General features: G+C 47.5%; 1 protein-coding gene across 17 annotated transcripts in view; it reads right to left on the bottom strand.

The window, feature by feature from the left end:
• Window positions 1–283: 283 nt before the first annotated feature.
• SYNGAP1 (synaptic Ras GTPase activating protein 1) overlaps window positions 284–20,106 on the bottom strand; it is a 32,837-nt gene continuing 13,014 nt past the window's right edge. For 6 of the 17 annotated variants that reach the window (XM_043963071.1, XM_043963080.1, XM_043963079.1 and 3 more), the window contains 15 exons: window positions 19,620–19,741; window positions 17,459–17,612; window positions 17,166–17,264; window positions 15,144–15,770; window positions 14,801–14,945; window positions 14,419–14,563; window positions 12,609–12,845; window positions 12,228–12,429; window positions 11,802–11,980; window positions 11,264–11,305; window positions 9,797–10,886; window positions 9,339–9,512; window positions 6,822–7,033; window positions 5,491–5,584; window positions 284–1,156 (listed from right to left, as the gene is read on the bottom strand). In XM_043963071.1, coding sequence (XP_043819006.1) covers window positions 1,010–1,156; window positions 5,491–5,584; window positions 6,822–7,033; window positions 9,339–9,512; window positions 9,797–10,886; window positions 11,264–11,305; window positions 11,802–11,980; window positions 12,228–12,429; window positions 12,609–12,845; window positions 14,419–14,563; window positions 14,801–14,945; window positions 15,144–15,770; window positions 17,166–17,264; window positions 17,459–17,612; window positions 19,620–19,741 — 3,669 coding nt within the window. In that variant the 3' untranslated portion in view covers window positions 284–1,009. Of the gene's footprint in view, window positions 1,157–1,679; window positions 4,574–5,490; window positions 5,598–6,821; window positions 7,034–9,338; window positions 9,513–9,796; window positions 10,887–11,263; window positions 11,306–11,801; window positions 11,981–12,227; window positions 12,430–12,608; window positions 12,846–14,418; window positions 14,564–14,800; window positions 14,946–15,143; window positions 15,771–17,165; window positions 17,265–17,458; window positions 17,613–19,619; window positions 19,742–20,106 lie in introns of those variants that run through there. The other 11 variants (XM_043963072.1, XM_043963073.1, XM_043963074.1 and 8 more) reach the window with 11 other exon arrangements.

The raw sequence follows: 20,106 nt of genomic DNA, 5'->3' as shown, positions 1-20,106 counted from the left end.
AAGCCCAGCCCTGTCCCACCTCCCAAGGGGACAGAGACACGGAAGGGGGCCCCCTATGCCACCCCACCCTCGGGGGAGAGAGACATGGCTTTTCCTAGTGTAAGTTCCCCCCTCCCCCTGGGAGTAGAGACCAAGGGGAGGGAGAGAGAGCAGGAGGGAGGGAGCAGGAGAGAATTAGGGGAGGCAAATAAATTGGTGTCCCCATAAACACACACCACCCTCATAAACCCCAACCTCTCCCTGTTGCCTCAATTCTCCCACCCACCCACCCAACACACCAGGGGAGGCTGGGGCATAAGACCCCTCACCCCGCTCTGGGACCAGCCAAGAGCAGATCAGGTGTGGGAGGAAGGGGAGAAGACTCCCATCCCCCCTGCCCAACCCCTCCTTCCCTGCCCCTAGTGGCCCCCTCCTCCCCATCTAGGGTCAAGGTGGGAGGAAGTGAGTTTAAGAAGAGTGGTGGAAGGAGAGGGAGTTTGTGCGTGCTGAGCCCCCCCAGGCGCTCCTGAGAAATCAAAGGGGAATAGGGCCCCCATCTGGGGACCCTTCCCCATAACAAGGGGGGCAGGGGAGGCCAAAATGGGGGGACGGGGGAGTTAGATTGTCGGCTCTGGTTACAGCTAAAAAATCACCCTGAAGTTGAGAGTTTGGAGGTGTCACACCCCCCAAGATGGGAGTGGGAACTATCCCCCGGTGCTCAGGGGAGTGGGAATGAGGCAGAAGATGGGGATAGCACCCCAGAGTGGAAGGGAGATGTATGAGAGATGAGGGCCCTCAAAGGAGAGCCCTGGGGAGACATACAGGAGGCATTGCCCCAGCAGAAAGGGAAGGAGAGTTTGAGGGTCCCCGGCCCCCTCCCCAGAAGAATGGTGGGTAGGGGTGGGAATCATTCCCACAGAGAAGTCAGTCCCTTGGTCCCTCGGCGACATCTGGTCTCTGCGGCAGGTGGTGGTCCAGGGTTGGGGATGGTAAGTGGTAGGGTTGAGAGATGTCAATGAGGTTGGGTGGACTAGTGGTCCGTGGTGTTTCGGAACTCGCCGTTCTCTGTGATCTGCAGCCGGGGCGGGGGTGGCGGGGGTGGGGGAGCCAGGCCATTCCAGGGGGGAGCCAGCGTCACACGCGGGTTTGCTGGACCCAGGGTGGGAAGCTGCCTCTCCTGTAAGACACCAAAGAGGGAGAGCGCGGACTTATTGAGACGCTTCAAGGGGTCCTCATTTCTGTCCCCACCAACCAACCTTCCCCAGCAACCATGGCTTCCACCCCGACCCAAGGACTCACCCTCTGTTCCTCCCTCAGCCCTCCCCATAAATCTCATTTCTCACCTTCATCAAAGAAGTTGCATCCTCTGGGGGGGGGAGGGGTAGAGAGGGGAGAGGAAGGTATTATCCTTTCCTTCAGACCCACATCCCCCTGTACAAGTTGAGGGCACTTAAACCAGGGAGTCAAACCAAGAAACTAGCTCAGATCCCCATCTAATGTAGACAGCTAGAAGGTGCAGAGCAGCTTACAGAAAACTAGATCTAGCAACCAGACAAAACTGAATTAAAATCCCATCTCAGACACTTGCTGTGTGACCCTGGACAAATCATTTAATCTTTACCTGCCTCAGTTTCCTCATTTGTAAAATAGAAATAATAATAGCACCTACCTCCCAAGGTAGTTGTGAGAATTGAATAAGATAATATTTGTAAAGCCCTTTGCAAGCCTTAAAGTACTATAAAAATGCTAGCTATTTTCTAATCCTACCTCCTCCACAACTAACCTAACCTCCTCTTATCCTCACCTGAATACTCCTTATATCTTTGCCTGAATATACTCTGAACTATGCCAGGAACTTTGTGGCTAGAGAACAGGAGCAGTATTGGGGGGCTAGACAAAAAAATCTCGTTAATCTGGACCCCCACTGATTTAGAATTTGTGATAATAGGAACAAAAAGTGGACTGAAGTTTACTTTTATCCACAAAGAAAGGGTGTGCTGAGCAAATTAATGGTAGAAATGTGACCGCAGGGGAGATATTTAACCTATACAAAAGAACAAACTTTTCTTTCCTGTGATTTCATTAAATCAGGTTTCCTAAGGGCCTCAATTAGGAAACACTGTTAGCTTAGTTCTAGTTATTGTATGTATTTTAAAATAATAACTCCATTTCTTTTAAATACTCTATCACTCAGATGTCTTTTATTTAAGACCAGCCTTCCCTCAATTATAATATATTCCAAATTAGGGAGGGTCGCCTGTGTGAAGAGAGAATTTAAGAAATACAGTCCTATTGAGAGGAGATGTTATTAAAATAACAGAAAAGAGTGGCTGTCACCCCCTCATCCTTGCATCAGAAATGACTATGGGCCAGGGCACTAACTCTTTCACCTCTAATCTCTCTAGTTCCAGAAATCTGAATAGGCCTCACCTTTTTTTCAAGCCCATCTTTCCTTCAGTTTTAAGGTGTGTTTTTTTTTTTAAACTTTCAGTTTTAAGTTACTCTGCTGAACCTTAAAATCAAAGAGGAATAGAGGCTGGCTATACATGTGATTTCACTGGTATAGGGAACTTCTGGGTGAAGAACCTCTCCTTAGCTCATTAAGAGGTAAAGTGACTTGCCCAGGGTCAAAGAGTCAGTTGGGTGTGTGATGATTATTTATAAATGCTTAAAAGCCTAAACTGTTGCTGAAGCTCCTAATTTATAAGTAATTCCTAGCTAGTTCCCTCCCCCTACACTGGGGGGGGGGGCAGGTAAGGACACACACATTAGATTTTAATCATCACAGGTGTCAGAGGCAGGACTTGAACTCAGGTCTTCCTGGCTTTGGGTCTGCTCTCTAACTTCTCCACACTCTCATAGTCAAAGAGGGACACCTAACTCCCAATCTTGTTCTTATCCCTCTGCTTCTATTTCTAAGCATTCTTTCTCTAAGATTCTTTCTCATGTTCCCTGCCCCCCCCCCTTGTTTTTTTCCTAATGCAAGCACAAAATGATTCACTTTAATAGCAGGGAAACAACCCCAGATAATCCAAACAGTGTGATCCAGACTAAATTATTTCTGGTTGGCTTTGGAGAGTAAGATTTGAAATGTGAAGTTTATCTGACTACTCCCTGAGGAATCATAAAACTGAAGTGAAGTTATAATTTACCATTCTTTCTACCCAGAGACCAGTTCCCCTTCCTCTACTCTAGGAACAAATAGTGCATCTCTTACAAGGGCACCAATCCCTCAGCCTAAACTGAGCTGCCCTCTTTCTCAACCTGCTATGTGTCTAACATACATTTTCTTGGAGAGTTGTCAGAAGAGAAGAGATAATAAAGTATTTTAGGGAATCCTGAGTGTGTAGGGGGTGGGACGGGGAGGAAGGGAATTTCAAATCCCATATTTCCTCTGGAGATTCAGCAAGAAACAGCCTGGAGGCATGCCCCTTACACACTCCCATACCCCCAGATTTGGAAAGCAGATAAATTAGGTTATGATTTGATTATTCATTTTATAAGCCACCAAAAGGTTCCTGTAAGTAGTAAGGTCCTATTTCGTATTCTTGCATTTGTTTATCACTTAGTGATTACTTTAGGCAAAAGGGGATCTGGCAAATAAAGTTAAAATAACAATACAAGAACCTCACTATCTACAGCAGATCAATTAAAAAATTAAAATAAAATATCAATAATTATCATGAGGCCAGAAGTTAACAGGACAAGATCCCATTTATTTTCATAGAATCATAGATTTAGAGCTGGAAAGACAACTCCTACTCTAACGCTCCACTTCTACTGAGAAATGGAGTCATAAATCTCAGATGCCTTCCACCCCTCACATTTAAGAAAGGAAGGGAGAAGGAAAAACAGGGGAGGGAGAGGGAAGGAAGAAGTGAGGGAGAGAGAGAAAAGGATTTGGGAAGAGACATATAGAAAATATAAAGAGAGAAAATGCCCCCCCCCATACACACCTACCTGCTGCAATCGACATGGTCCCTATGACAAAGGATCCGCTAACCCATCAGCCCTAACCCCTATAACATTCTCCCCTCCCCTAACTTCCCAAGCTCAGTATTTGCACTGGTGAAATGGGGGGTGACAGATGTCAATGGGGGAGGTAAGAGAGGAAAAAGGATTACATTCAGGGATAAGGTAGTGAGGGAAGGGCTACCCTTGTGTAAGGAGAGGGGAATTCTCTCCAGGGTAGGCTGGTTGTATATGGGGTGGGGGGAGGAAGGGGAAGATTACTGAATAAGTCAAGCAAGTGTCTGTGGGATGTGGTATTTCTGTGAATGCTATTAGAGAATTATCTCTGGGGAAGTGATGTCTGGATATATCAATGAGGAATCTGAAGGGCATTCTCTGTAGTATCTCAGGAGGGATGAGTATCACAGCGGGGTAAATTCTGTGGATGTGAATGAATCTGGAGAGAAGGCATCCTCTGTGTGAAGGGCAGGTAATTGTATTTACTACTATCTGAGTGGGAGGGGTCTCTGTGGAAGTTGAGGGAAGTGGGCTTCATGACCAACCTGCTGTGGTCCGGAGTCACCTCCCCCTGTGTCCTCCGCCAGTAGCCAAAGCGGAACCAGGAGAATTACCTGATGAGGAGCTGCAGGGGGAGAGAGTGGGGTCATGGGGTCAGGGGTTAGGAACCTGAAGTGTTGGGCCTGGGGGGCAGTGGGATCAGGGGTCAGACCAAAGTCAAGTGGGTAGAAAGATATAAAGTCAGGGAGAATGAGGTAGAGATGGGGTGAGGTCAAAAAGTCAAGATGAAGGTAGGGTCAGAGGGCAAATGGGGAAAGTTAGCTCAAATTGGTGTGGGCTTGAATGCTAGATGAGAAGGGAAAAGGCTTAAAAAGGCCAGTGGAGGGGTTGGAGAGGTCAAAAAGTTAAGATAGTAGAGTAAGCTTGTAATAAAATGAAGACCAAAGGGATGAAGGACCCCAGGGTATATCAGTATACTCTCAAAGACTGTGGGAAAGGGGTATGATTATATTTAAGGACCACCTTAGGAGCAGCTGAAAAAGGATGTAGACATTGGGAGAGATCAGGTAGTCAGGGCAGTCATGAATCAGTAGTCAAAACAACAGAGGTTATGAGAGGGATTATTAATCCCACCAAGAACTCCTAATAGATTCTAGCATTCTTTGTCATATTCCCTCCTATCATAGGGAATTATAGCTTCTAGAACCCTTTATCACAGAATAGCTCCTGGAAGGCAGAATTTTCCACCTCTGGTGGGGACAGTAATATTAGGGGTCTGAAAGAAGGGTCTGGGATATAGAAAGGAGTAGGAAAGAAAGGAAGGGTTGGGGTACTGACAGTGGATGGATGTTACTGGGAGTGACTGGGGCACAGACATTGGGATGAGAATGGGATCACTGGAGGATTCACTCAGAGCACTGGGCACAGATGAAAGTGGGATGGCTAGGGATAGGGATGGGTTCATTGGTGGCACAGGGAGCACAGAGGACAGTGGGATGGATGGGGATGGGACACGGAGAAGATAAATGACATTGTAATTTCCACCTGAGCGTCGAGCAGCCTCTTCTTGGGCTCAGGCAGCGGTTCAGCCATGGCGGGGTGGTCCCGGCGCAGCTCCTCCTCCACCAGCATCAGCCTGAAGGGACGGGCTTCAGTGGGGTTAATGGGGGGCAGGGTGCTCAGATCCCACCCAGATAACACTAAGCCCTCCCTCCTCCCCTAGAAATATCTCCTCCCTTCCCCCCTGCACCAAGGAAATATCTCCTCCCTTCCCCCCTCCACCAAGGAAATATCTACTCCCCTCAAGAACACTGAGAAACTATTTATGCAACCCTCCTGATTCCTCCCCAAGAACTACAATTATTTGTAAACACTCTACAACTGTCTCCTACTAGTTCCCTATAATTGGAAATAATAAAAAAACTGGATGACTACTCATCTGGGATGTCATAATACTCATACTCAAGCAGAGTAAATGACTCCTTTGGTCTCTTTGTAACTCTTGATATGCTATGAAACTATGACCCCTTGCATGTCCCTCTTGGTACTTAACACTGTTGACTCACTTAATTCCCTCCAGTATCCTTCCTCTAGCCCTAGGGTTACTCTCTACTTACCCAGATTTCCCCCTTAGAAATGTAATGACAACTCTCCTCCCAGAAACCCCTTATTACTGAAAGCGCTTTACAAACTCCCTATCCTTAGCCATCTCTTCCCAACTTCTCCATTGCCATGACACCCTCATCTGAGGATGTTCACTGCAATCTCTTCCACCCCAACTCCTCCTACTATTCTTCTAGTCCGTGGTAAGGGTTCTCAAAGGTAGTTCTGGCATTCATTGGGGTTCTCTTTACTGAGAGCATCTTTTGGGCCAAGGTCTATTGCCTCAGGTCCAAGGATACTTGTCGAGGATGAGAAGTCATTGTTTGAGGTTTGGGAGTTTCTGAGAATGGACAGTTCACTGCTCCCCAGAAATGGGATGGGGGTTATGAGATCTGAGAATCCTTGCTTAGGCTGGGAGAAGCCTGTAATGACCAGGTTTGATTGAGGGTATTATCATCTGAGGCCTGGGGTCCCTTCCCAGGATACAGGGAAATGGAGATTAGGCAGCTGTGGGGACTTTTCTTAGGATTCAGGGGTGAGGAAACATCTTTTTCCTGGGGGAATGCTTATCCCTAGGAAGGGTTCTTCATTTATGTTTGGTAGTTCTCCCTCAGAAAAGAGAAGTAATTAATTTCTGGCTGTGAGAAGCCTCTGTCCTTGACACATCTGTGTCTTCTGGGATGAACATAACTGTCCTCTCAAGGGACTAAGTGATTCTCTTCTTCATTGACACTCTCTGTGACCCCATCCCTTCCCAGGCCGCCCCTCACCTGCCAATGATGCTCTTGATCTGCGAGTCTTTCTCCACCTGCTGCTGCCTCAACCTCTTCTCACTCTGCTCCAGCCTCGCCTGATACTGCAGCAGAATCTTGCTAGTCTGTTCCTCCTGGGACAGCAACCTCCGTTCATACTCCTCCAGTTTCCGGTTGGACATGTGCAGTCGCTCCTTCAGCGAATGGATCTCCTCCTCGTACTCCTTCACCTGCCCGCCGGGCACACCACCCCGCACTGTGAGGGACAGCTCTGACCCTGACCCAACCATGGACTCCTCTCCCCTCCCACCAAATCATTTAAATACCACCACACTACTTTTTGAAGAAAGTGCAAACACACAGTTTTCAGTCCAGAAACTAACCACACAAGGACCAAATTTCTTCACCCTCCTGCTGAGTACACACATATCCCTCCTCTCTCCTGCCACAGGGGGAAAATCCCAACCCACCCTCATGTCACACATCTAGGGAATAGAAATGGAAACCCAGTAATGCTCACACAGGTGTACATACAGAAACAGAAACATGGAAACATACAGACACATATGTACACATACTCAGAGAAACAGAAATATACCTTTAAATATATCTGGAGTTTTAGAATCTTTCCATCAAATCTAAGCCCCCTTTCCAGAAGTAAAATCAAAGACTATTCCCCAATTTTTCCTAACATGCCTCTCTACCCAAGGCAAAGTAAAGACATGGAAGACAGAAAAGGGTAGGCCTATGTTTGACTCTCTTGTCTGGGCTGTCTCCTTCCCCTGAGGTGTCATGAATCAGGAATCCATTATTCCTTTATTCAAAGCAGTATGTAAGGTCTCAGGCTAGGAAATGAAAAGCCCTCTCTATTTCAGTGATTTGGGGAGAACCCTGTCCATCTCCCTGCATCCATGCAGTTCGGACCTAATCCAACCCAGACTTTCCCCAATATTGAAAATCTTTCCTAAATATTCTCCCTCAAGGAGCTCCTTCTTCACTCCCCTCACCTCAGTTCTCCTGAACATCTAGTGGAAATCTTTTAGGTTACAATTTTACCTATTGACCTGTCTTTACTGAAAGGAGTTAGAATTACAAATTGCCCCCTTGGAGACTGCCAAGATAAAGTCTCAGGAAAACCTTCCCTGATTAACTCCTGTTCCTCTGCTCTTTGTCCTCCAATCTGCCTCAGCCCACAATCTTCCTTCTAGTTCATCTGCTTTCCTATTAAGCCCTCCCACCCCCACCCCCAGCCTCACCCTCCTGGGCCAGAAGTGGCCTTCTTCCTGCAGGAACCTTCCTATCCAATCTTCAAAATAATCCTAGACACCCCTTAGCCCTTTTTTTTTTTTTTTGTGAGGCAATTGGGGTTAAGTGACTTGCCCAGGGTCACACAGCTAGTAAGTGTTAAGTGTCTGAGGCCAGATTTGAACTCAGGTCCTCCTGAATCCAGGGCCGGTGCTCTATCCACTGTGCCACCTAGCTGCCCCACCTTAGCCCTTTTTTTTTTTTTTTTTTTTGGCGGGGCAATGGGGGTTAAGTGACTTGCCCAGGGTCACACAGCTAGTAATTGTCAAGTGTCTGAGGCCGGATTTGAACTCAGGTACTCCTGAATCCAGGGCCAGTGCTTATCCACTGCGCCACCTAGCCGCCCCCCACCTTAGCCCTTTTTAAAAAAGCATTTCTGTCATTTATTGTACATCAGTTCCACTGCCCATATGGAGCAATAACGCAATACAGCATAAGATAATTAAAATATAATGTATATTTTGAGCACTTAAAAAAATTGAGGGGTGGGGCAAATTTCCTTCCCTGAGCACAAATTTACTTTAGTTTTGAGTATGTGGCATTAAACCTAGGATTTAAAATTTAACTGTGGATAATCCACAAAATATATGATTTTCAAGATAAAAAAATGGAGAGTTGACTATGTATTTTCAGTTGTTTACACAGATCATAAGGTTTTTTTTTGTTTTTTTTTCTGAGACTCCAAAGGATAAGGAGTCTAACTTTCTAATTTTACAGATGAGGAAACAGGCTTAGATAAAATGATTTGTCTGTTGTCACACAGCTAACAAAGGTCAGATGTGGGATCTGAATGAACCCAGGTCTACTTGACTTTCTGCACACTATTCTGCCTATATTCAGTGCCTCCCCTCCATCGTTGGGCACTCCACAAAGGTAGGAGCTGGGTGCCTTATTAGATTGGGAACTCCCTATGGGTGGGGACCATGTTTTACCATCAGATAGGAAACTTCCCAAGAGTGAGAACTTGAACTCTTTAGGCGGGAATGTCTTGAAAGCAAAAGACTCTATCTTTTCTCAACTCCTGAAACCCTCAGTCCAGGACTTTCTCTCCAGAGGTTACACAGGCCCTTGTCCTGCCTAAAAGTGATGACGGACCTCTGATGTGTCTAATAGGGTCCAGGAGAACAGCTGCAGCTAAGAGATCGGATAACAAGCAGTCCTAGAGGGAAGTTCAAGGAAGACAGGTCCACAGAGATAGAGAGAAGACCTGAGATGGGGGAGGAGGCGTACCCTATCCAGCCGGCTTTCATCCATAGACTTGGAGTACTCCTTTAGCTTGTATTCTTCTCGCTCAATGTGGGCACTCTCAATGTCAGCTGACAGGTGAGGCATGTTGGAGACCCAAGCAACTGTCCGTTCTGAGGCTGGCATCGTGGGGTTCAGTGTGGATGGTGTCTGAGAGTGCTGAAGTGTGGTGGGGAGAAGAACACAGGGGGAAGAATATGGGGGAGAGAAAATATAAGGAAGAAACAAGAATAGACATAGCAAAAGAAGCAGAGCTAATTGGAGGGGAGATCATTATATGGGTAATTTGAAGTACAACCCAAGACTCTCCAAATCACCTAGTCCTTTTCAAACCTAAACTCTCAGCTCCAAATTCCTGGTCTCCGTTCCTTCCTTCTGTCTTTCTCTCCCTCCACCCCATCCCATCCCATTTGACTCACCCAATTATCCTTTCGACCCCTCACCTGTTTAGTGATGGAGGGCTTAAGCCCCCCACCCCCTCCTCCACCGCTGCTGCCCCCACTGCCCCCTCCTCCTCCTCCCTCCTTGCTGAGGCTCTGTTGCCGGGGACGGGCAGGACCATAACTGGGCTCTGGTGACTGCAATAAGTTTCCACTAGATGGTCGGGGTTTCTGGGCAGCGCTGACTGTCAACTGCTGGGATTTGCCCCTCTGCAGTGGGGGCTGTTGTCCTCCTCCTCCTCCTCCTCCTCCTCCTCCTCCAGAACCCCCTCCTCCAGGACCTGGAGGGGCTGGCCTCTGAGGGCCTATGGTGATCTGGGGTGGGGACAACATGTGCTGGAGGTTGTCCTGGAGTGAGAGCTGCCGTCGAGTGAAATCAGTGCCTGAAGGACCAAACTCATCACTGTAGCTGTGGCTATGCAGGATGGAGGCGGCAGGTGGCTTGGGAGCCCCAGAAGACAGATCCTCACTCTTGCTGTAGCCATGGAAAGGAGCAAAGGTGTCCCCAGGGGGCTCCCCACCTCGGTGGTGGTGCTGGTGATGATGGTGGTGGTGGTGATGAGAGGAGGGTGGACCATGGCCACCCCCTCCTCCATGACCCCCTGGAGGGCCAGGACCATCAGCTGCCATATGGAAGAGTGGGTTCTGGAAGGACAGTGGGATGCGCAACTGCTGAGCAGGGACACCATCGGTGGTGACACCCATCTGGCTCAGTCGAAGGCCAGCAGCTGTAATGGAGGAGCCACTGCCCTGTGAGAGGCGCCCAGCAGGTGCAGGCCGGAGCCCAAGGGCAGCAGTGAGGGAAGCCTGGCTGGAATGCAGAAGGTCTCCAACAGCAGCCAAGTTGGAAACACTGCTGCTATTGAGGCGACCACCTGGTCCATCACCCTGTAGGTCCAGCATGGATACACTTTTGTTGACACTTAGCATCTTCTGTTCTGGCTCAGTGATGTCTGAGCTACTTGTGCAGTAGGCTGGGGATGAGCGGGCCAAGGGTGGACGGCTCACAAAAAACAGGTCCTTACCCCCTCCAGGGGGTGGTGGTGGGGGTTTCTCCTTGGTTGGGGAGGGAAGGCGGGCCATGTCCATGGAGCTGCAAGATTAGGGAGAGGGGCAGGGGAAAAATCAAGGCAGATGGTGAGTTCAGGGGTACCAGAAGGACAAAGCCCAACATGACCCAAAGCAAGGATACTCATGGGTAGAAAAGGGGAAACCTAAGGGAAAGAAGTAGGGTTAGGGGCAGGGACACTAGGGGAGAGGGGGATGAGGAACTAAAGGAAAGGACACTAGAAGGAGAGAAGTGGGGAGGGGATAGGGAAAATAAGGGCCTGGGAGAGGGGACAGTGGGAAGAGAAGGAGGAAGGGGAGAGGAAAAGTTGCTGAGGGGTAGATATGGAGGAGATGAGGGGGTTTCAGAAGGAAGGAAAGAGGAAAGGAGAAGAGGGACAGGGGGAGGGGAGAGCCCCTCACCTGTTGAGGCCTCGAACCATGAAGGACTGAAGGTCGATGGAGCTGGAGAGAAATGGATAGAGGAACAGACATAGATGGAGAGAGGGAGAGAGGAATGAGCACAAATGTACAGAGGGAGAAGAAGGGATGAAGGGATAGGCATGTATGGACAGAAGGAAAGTGATGGATAGAAGGACAAGTACGGACGGACAGAGGGAAAGATCATCAGAAAGAGACGGCTTACTCCTCCCTCCAGTTGGGGCTGATTCCCACCCCTGCCCCAGTACTTGGCAGTAAGACTCAGTGTCTCACATTCTATGTCTTTATCACTAAAGGTTTCTACCTGTGAAGTTCTCTGTATCAATGAGAATCTTAGTCTTTATCTCTTTTTCCCTACCACACAAAGTGGCTCTGCCAAGTACAGGAATCTGGGATCCAGGGAAAGGGTTCCCTCTCTCCTGGCTGTACTTCAGGAAGGAGCTGGAGTAAAAGGGAAGAGCCCCTGATGGAGGGATCCCTAGAGGGTAGGATGTGAACAACAGCAGATCAAGGTTCTCACCTATTGAGGTCCCGCATCATGTAGCCCTGTAGCTCAGCAGATGGCCCACGAAGTACCATAGGCTTGGCCTGTAATCGCTCCCCTTGACGACTGGGTTGCCTTTGGATATGAGGATTTCTCAGTGCTAAGCTTATATCATTCAAAAGGCGTGGCAGTGGGCCCAGCTTCAAGAGTGCCTCCTAAAGGGATAATGGGGAGAAGTTAACAAGCTTTACGAGTGTCTCCAGGGTTGGGATGGAGTCTCTATGACCTTCCTTCATGAGCTCTGGCAATACTTCACAGATCAAAACATGGCTACTGAGGGTGGGGCATGGGAGTGGGATTTAGAAGAAATCTGTACATAAGGGTCAGGCCATCTCTGAAGTTAAAGGGGTGTCAGAAGTAGCAAACGTCTCAGGAAGGAACCTTGAGGGGAAGGTCTCTCACCTTGCTCAACTGTGGCAACACTTCCCAGAGCAAGGCATGCAGTGTGGAAAGCTCACGACCCAGGTCAATGTATCCCTCAAAGCTGCTGCTGTTGGTGAGTGTGTCCAGGTTGGAAATCTCATATAGGAACTGTTGCATGGATCCCCACTCTAGCTCCAGAAATTCATTCATAAATGCCAGATACTCCTCCTTTGAGCCAAACCTGGCCAAAAAGTCAAGAGTTGGGGCTTTACACACACATACATATTCACACACACCCATGCTCTGTTTTCTGGGATTTTGTGGGTGCAGAATATGCCAGGATCTGGGTTTCCCCAATGGTTCCCTGATGGATTATGGTTTCTTTTCCCCTTAAAGCCCTCCCTGTGGAGCATCCCTCACTTGGTAAAGTTGGCCAGGTTTTGTATGACCTTGGCGATGAGGGTAAGGGTACGTGATGTCTGCTCATCAGGATACTCCTGCATAAGGCCAAAGAGGCTGGGGGACATGACTGCTGGGCACAGGAAGCGTAGGAAAAGCGAGGCGCTGATCAGCCTGTCAGCAATATCCTCTCGGCCCCGCTCTGCACATCGAAGTCGCCATGATGCAAAGACTTCCTTCAGCTCCCTCGGGAACACACTGGGGGAGGGGAGGGGAGACAGAGAGAGAAAGAGAGAGAGAGACCGGGACTGAGTCCCAGAGACCCCTCAGGTCCCAAGAAACATGCTGAGGGGGAAGACAGAGTTAAGGGGAAAGACAGGAGGAAAGACAGGGAGGGAAGGGAGAAAGAGGGACATGGTGCAGAAGAGAAAGAGATAGAATGGGAGAAAGATGGAAGAAGAAATAAATGGAAGTGAGAAGAAAAAAGAGAGAGAGGTGGAGTAAAGAAGAAAGAGACAGAAGAGTATGTGAGATAAAGCCAGGGGAGAAAAATGGGGAGCACAGAAACAGACACCAGGGGAGACAAGGATGGAATAGAGATGGGGAGTCACTTAATAAGATACAAGGAGCTTAGACATCCAACTCTCTTGGATTACAAGGGAACAGGGACAAGTAGTCTCAAAGCTTAATCTCTGAAGCCCTGAAATGAGCTAGGGCTCATTCCTCCCCCCACTCTCATCCCATTTCATCATCACCTTAAACTTAACACTTCTAAAACCATCCTCATCATCTCTTTTTTAACCCAAAGCAGCTGCTTCTTCTTTTGATGCCTCAATTTCTGTTAATGGCACAACCATTCTCTCAATCACCTAAGCTTTAAACCCATAAATCTTTGATTCCCACCTATTCCCTACAAGCAGTCACCAAATCTCAACTTCTTTCATAAGCTCCCTCATATCTGTTCCTTCTTTTCCATTCACAATGACACCTCATTAGTTCAGGCCCTTACTGTCTTGTAGATAGATTTTACAATAGCCTCTTAGTTGGCTCTTACCACCTCATGTCTCCCCATTCCAGTTGAACCTATGCACCAAAGACAGATTGCTCTACTCAAAATTCATCAGCATGTCTCCTTTACTTATTGAGTGAAATTCAAACTCCTCTCCAGATAGTCAAGGCATTCTACAATCTCACTCCAGTTATAGCTTTCTTATCCCATCTTCCAGAACACCTAGGTGCTCCCTAACACTCCAGTCCAACAAGTTTACTTGCTGCTCCCCAGACACACCTCTTTGTTTTTGTTACTGCCATTCTCTCTGCCTAGAGTAACCACCCCATCCACCAGTCTCCATCTATGGAAATTCTACCTGTTCTTCAAAACCCAGGTCAAATTCTACTTCCTTCATGAAATTTTTCTTGATCACCCTTATCCAAGAAGTGGGCTCTGAACTCCTAGAATCCTTTCTTTGTGCCACACATATAAGCACTTTTGCTGCTTAGTTTCATAAAGTTTTCTGTGAATTTGGATATTCCTTTACTAGACTAAATTCTTAGGGGGCAGGTATCATTTCTGTTTTTGTTTTGTTTTTTGTTTTTGTGGGGCAATGGGGGTTAAGTGACTTGCCCAGGGTCACACAGCTAGTGAATGTCAAGTGTCTGAGACCGGATTTGAACTCAGGTCCTCCTGAATCCAGGGCCGGTGCTTTGTCCACTGTGCCACCTAGCCGCCCCCTATTATTTCTTACATAACTGTTTCTTTCATTTGTTCACTAAACATGTATCAAATGAATTTTCCTCCCTCCCCCACCCACACCGATGTCCCAAATCTCACCAGTGGGAGTTGACCACCTTGCAGAGGGCCAACTCACAGCACATCCGAAGGTTGGCCTGATGCTCAGCCAGACTGGATGCTGTGCACTTAATGGGGTCAACCTCACAGTTCTCCTCAGACTCATACAGAGCTCGGATGAACTCCCCTGTGAAATATATCACATAGGAAAGGTCACAATCTCCAAGGTGAGGATAGATGAAAATATCAAGGCAAGGTAGGTCAAGAAATCAAATGCGTGAAGGGCTGAGAGCCCAGAGGATCTGAGTTGGGAAAGGTTATAATGAAAGGTTATATGGGGGATTAGGGCTGTGAGAGATAAGGTTTAGGGTCTGGGACTAAGTAGGGATGTTGTGGGCTGGGGTTTTGGAGCTAAGAGCCATACCAATGGCATCCTTGAGGTATTTCTGCCCAATCAGTCTCAGATACTCTTCTATGGCTTTAGTAGCGAGTGTGTTCTCGCGGAATATGAGGTGCTCGCGCTCCAAGAACCGGTCTACCTCTGTCATGGCCATGTCAGAAAGGAAATCCTGAGTACCAAAGAAGTACGAGGGTCAGTATGAAGAAATAATACAGTCTCTGACCCCTCACCCTAACTCTGCAAAATGACATTTGTGAAGGCAAAAGCCTCCTTTTCCTCAGTGCTGGCTTCTTCTCTTCTATGTTCCTCACCCCCAGATGTCCTTAAAATTCCTCCCCTCCTCTTTCCACATCAGTCCAAGCTTTACCTTGGCCTTGCCTGTACTCTGCAGAATGTGCACTAGGGCACAGGCCACCTCTTCTTTGCCCTTAACGCCCAGTGCAGGCTCTAGTACAGCACACAGCATTCGATAGTGATTGGTGACATACTCAGCAAATTCCTTATACAGCTCCATGGGTAGGATGCTCATCGTCTGATAGCGTGCTTTCAGCCGAACAGCAGGGCATCCTCCTTTGCCTTTGCCCCCTGAGCCACCTCCTGAACCCCCTCCCCCTCCAGAGCCTCCAGCACCCCCAGAGCCACCACTGCCTGCTGGCTGGCTGACAGGAAACCATTGCTCAGTGAAATGTCGGCCAGCCAAGCTGGCCACAGGCACGGACACCAGGCCCACATAGCCTGCTTTGTCCTTCTTGCGCTTTTTGTCCGAGTCACGGTAGAGGTGTAGCCGAAGTGAGCGCACAGCTGGCAGGTTGTTGAACTCAAAGTGTTCACCCCAGAAGACTGTATCACCAGCAGCTGCCCGAGGCTTGGAGGTGGTTCGAGCATAGAGCATGTCATCCAGGCACAGTTCACAATAGTACCGCTTCTTGGGGGGCAGTTCTCGGGCCTCTATGATCCATAACTTCAACACGTTGTCCACACGCCGGCTGTTGTCCTGGCATGACGGCACAGAGATATAAAACAAAGGAAAAGGGAATGAGAGGCAGTGATGCCAAAAGAGAGAGAGGGTCAGGAAGAAAGATAAAGATAGAAAGACAAATTACAAAGCTAGGAGGAATAGTTCATAAGCTAGATACAAGCATCAGGATTTAGAAAGGTTGGGATGAGCAGAACCTATGGGTCTAACGAGAGAGAATTTAGTGGGAGAAAATGTAAAATCCTACATTTAGATTTTCAAAAATCAATTATATAAGTACAGATTAGGAGATAACTGAAATAACAGCAATTTGTTAAAAAAACAAAAACCAAACCTGGAGTTTTAGTTAGTCTCATTTCTATACAAGTCAAGATTATGACACAAGCACTAAAGAAATTAATGTGATGTTAGCCAGGTTTTCAGATGAAAGGAAGCACTGATCAGAACACTCCTAGAATACTTGTTCAGCCTGGGTGATATCACTGACTACCAGAGCTTCCAGAGAAGAGTAGTGAAGAGTCCAGAAATAGTGTCACATGATAAAACAGTTGGGGAACTCAGATATTTAACCTGGAGAAAAAAAGACTTAAGACACAAACATTACATTTTTTGAGCTGGATGGAGCCTTAGAGCTCATTTAGTCTAACTCCTTCATTTTACAGATGAACAAATTGTGAGGCCCAGAGGAGTAAATTCTTTCATCCAAGGTCACAGCTCTTGATAGCAATAGGCTTGAGTCCCACGTGTTCTAGACTGCAGGCCGGTGCTCTTTTGATTATACTATGCAGCATGCTGTTTTCAAAAATGTGAAAGGCTCATTTGAAAAAGGAGTATAATTATTCTGTTTGTTGTTCCAAATGGCAGAACAAGCACCAAAGTATGAAAGTTACAGGGACACAGATTTATTTTTTTATTCCATGTGAGGGATTTAAGGATTTAAAAAATAATTATAACTCTTATAATAATGGGTATACTACTAAGAGTGTTTAAGCAGAAGCTAAATGACCCACCTGATGTGGTACAGCAAAAAGACTACTGGCTTTGGAGTCAGGGGACTTGGGTTCAAATCCTATTTGTTATCTACTACCTGTGTGACCATGTAACAAATCACTTAGCCTCTTTGGGCCTCAGTTTCCTCATCTGTAAAATAAGGGGTTTACACTAAATAACTTCTAAGATACCTTTCAGCTCTTTATGCATTCTATATGATCCTATTTTTGTTGCAGAACCAATTTCTGCATTAGAAGGGAAGTTAAACTACAAGAACTCTGGGGTCTAAGAGTCCACAGTTGAGCAAAGGCTATAGAATTGATTGGGGGTGGGAGCAGAGTGAGAAATGGAGGAGCCTGATTTCTCCTCTTTTACTGTATCTACTTCTCTCCCTAGTCATCTTTCTAATTATCTTCTCAATACCTTGTTGGGTTTCACTGCCCTCTGCAGATTCTCGATCCATTTGTCCCTCTCAGCTGCAGAGCGACAGGCAAAACATTTAGTCCCTGATGATGTTGTCACCTGGAAGAGTACACAGTGGACAGATGAGATCCCAAAGGGAATAGAAGACACAAAAGTTGGAGAGCTACTCCCCTAACCCCTTGCTCCTTTAACTTTCTTCAGCTTCCCACCATTTTCTTTCCCCCATTCCCTCTAACATAACCCTTATCCCTTCTCCTTTGGTTCCCCTCCAGAGCCCATATTCTGGCCACCACCTCAAAGCAGAACTCTTGGCCCAGGATAGAGCTGTGCACGGGCTTGATGATAGAGTCTTCATCCAGGTTGAGCTCCAAGGCTTCAGCTGCACTGCTAGGACTTAGCAAGGACTCATGGGAGTGGGACTCCTTAAAGCTCTGCATCAACCGGGCCCTGGATAGGCAGTGGGAAGGGGTAGAGAATTGAAATATACATGGATCTTTTTTTAAATTAACTCTCTCCCTATAGAGTTGAGGGCATGAGAGCCTTTCCATCTGTCTATATACACTATCCCCATTCCTTACATAGAGATACAGATACATAGAGACAAAAACAGAGATAGATATTGGTCTGTTTCAATCAGTCCTTGAGAGATGGGGACGGGGAAGAAATTTCAGGATGGAGGAAAGGTGAGAACTCTGAGACACTATAAAGATCCCTACGTATTGATAGGCTTTGAAATTTTTTTGTATGGGGGGGAAGAGTGTCCAAAAACATACCATTACATACATAATACCTTAAGTACATAGCTGGACTCTGGCAGAAAAGAGAGCAGAATAAAATGTGATATGAGAGAACAGGGGATGAGGATGGACCAGAGATATTGTGTGACCTCAGAGACAAGTTCTCAATTCAGGAATACTTAGATGCAGAGAAATTGAAGAAAGGGGTGCTAGGAAAATATAGGAAACAGAGGAAGGAGACTGGCAAGTCAACACAAAAAAGAGCTGGAATCTGAGCAAGGAAGAACCCAGGGGTTCTTTTCTTGGGTGAAAATTAATTTGGAGAAGGAAAAATAGGGGAATGAAAGAGGGATGGAACAAAGGATGAAAGAGGAAAGATAGGCAGATAAAAGAAAGGGAATAGAAAAGTAGGGAGATAGGTAACAAAAATGAGGAATGGGAAGAAAGAAAGGGTATAGGAGAGAAGAATTTGAAAAGAGATGGAGGCAAAGAAGAAAGATGAAATGAGGGAGAGGAGATAGGAGATGGGAGAGGAGAAGGGAGAAATGGAGAGATGGGACAGATTCCTGTCCCATGTTCCCCATGGGAATGGGAAATAATAAAAAGCCTCAAAATACTAGAGCATGGGGACTATTGATGGAAGGGGAAGGAGTGGAGAGTCTTAGAGAAGAGGGAGGGGGGAACTCGGGTGTGGGAGCCTCCTTGAGACTATTTTTAGCAGCCCCGTCATCTCGGGCTCTGGCTGCCGTCAGCACCACGCTCCCCCGGCCCCCCGCCCCCGCGGCCAGGAATACCATGCCCTCACTCCCCACTGGCCCTAAATCCAGCCTTTTCAGCCTGAAAGGGGAGCGGGGTATGACTCACCTTATCCCAATCTCTCTACCTGCCCAACCCTGGGGGTGGGCTAGACATGGGGGAAGGGTGGGATGGGACTCTCCCTAAGGGATGGGGGATCCTGGGGGGTACCGGGGGAAAGAAGCAAGATAGGAAGAGAGACTCTAAGGAATGGAGACAAACACTGGTAGATTATCTCCTCCCTCCTACTTTATCAAAGGTAGCCCTGTCCATTTATATATTTCTCCCCAGATTCAGTCCCTTCCCTGTCAACCTGTATTTCTTGCCTCATCTCAGCCTTATCCTTCAATCTAAACACTACCCCCCCCCCAAAAAAACCCAACAACAAATCTTAGCCTATAAAATCATATCCACTGTTTTCACCTTGTCCAGCCCTTCCTGTGGATTTTCCATCCCAGCTTCATTCGTTTCTGTCCCCATGTATATTCCCCATTAACTCACAGCCTCTCTCCTTCCCATTTTATCCACCTGTATGTTCCCAACGCCCCAGCCTCTTTCATCCACTCCCCCATTTCAGACCTTCCTTCTATGAGCCTGTATATTCTGTTTAGCCTTACCTCAGTCCTTCTGAAACCTGTATATACAGCCTGGATTTCCCACCATCTTTCCATATGCCAATATACACTGCCCCCACCATCACCCAGATCACTGTCTACCTATGTAGCCCAGCCTCCCACTTTTGCTACGTATAAATAAATATCTATGTATACCTTTAGTTTTTTCCTCCATTCCTTCAGACCCATAGTACCCCCCCCCCCATCACTGGGAGCCTGTTTTTTCCCTATAATCTCAGCCATCTGCCTCCACAGTCTGCCCCCCTCCCAGAATATCATGTCCCTGGAGTTGAACCCAGCCACTGTACCGGTCATGGTCAGCGCTGCGGAACCGAGGCAGGATCTGTCGGAAGCTGCTAGTCCGGTCAAGTTTGGGCTGCGACTTTGTGCGTTTGATGGAGCTTTTCAGCCTCCGGCTCAGGAAGCCTTGCTGGGGGTGGGGTGGGGGATGCAGAGATTGGGAATGAAAGAGGAGGGGAAAGAAAGGCAAGGTCAGCAGTGCCCACCCACCTCAACAACCAGGGAGAGATACCTTGGGAATGAATGGGTGGGAGCCAAGGGAAATCTTAAAGGGAAAAGAACATCATTCCAGCTCCTATACACACATACCAGCCAAAAGAAGATGGGAAGGCTGGTCAAAGAAGCACGGGACAGAGCTGAAAAGAAGGGATGTGGAGGAGGTGGGGACACAAGACAGACAGACAGACACACACTCCTCCCTGCCCCCTTTTCCAGAAACCACGGATGCCAGCTGAGACTGAGGGGGAGGGAGAGCTTAGCTGGGACCACATCTGG

The sequence above is a fragment of the Dromiciops gliroides genome, chromosome 4 (genome assembly GCF_019393635.1).
Source record: "Dromiciops gliroides isolate mDroGli1 chromosome 4, mDroGli1.pri, whole genome shotgun sequence".
Lineage (NCBI taxonomy): Eukaryota > Metazoa > Chordata > Mammalia > Microbiotheria > Microbiotheriidae > Dromiciops > Dromiciops gliroides.
This window is presented reverse-complemented; position numbering and strand designations above follow the sequence as displayed.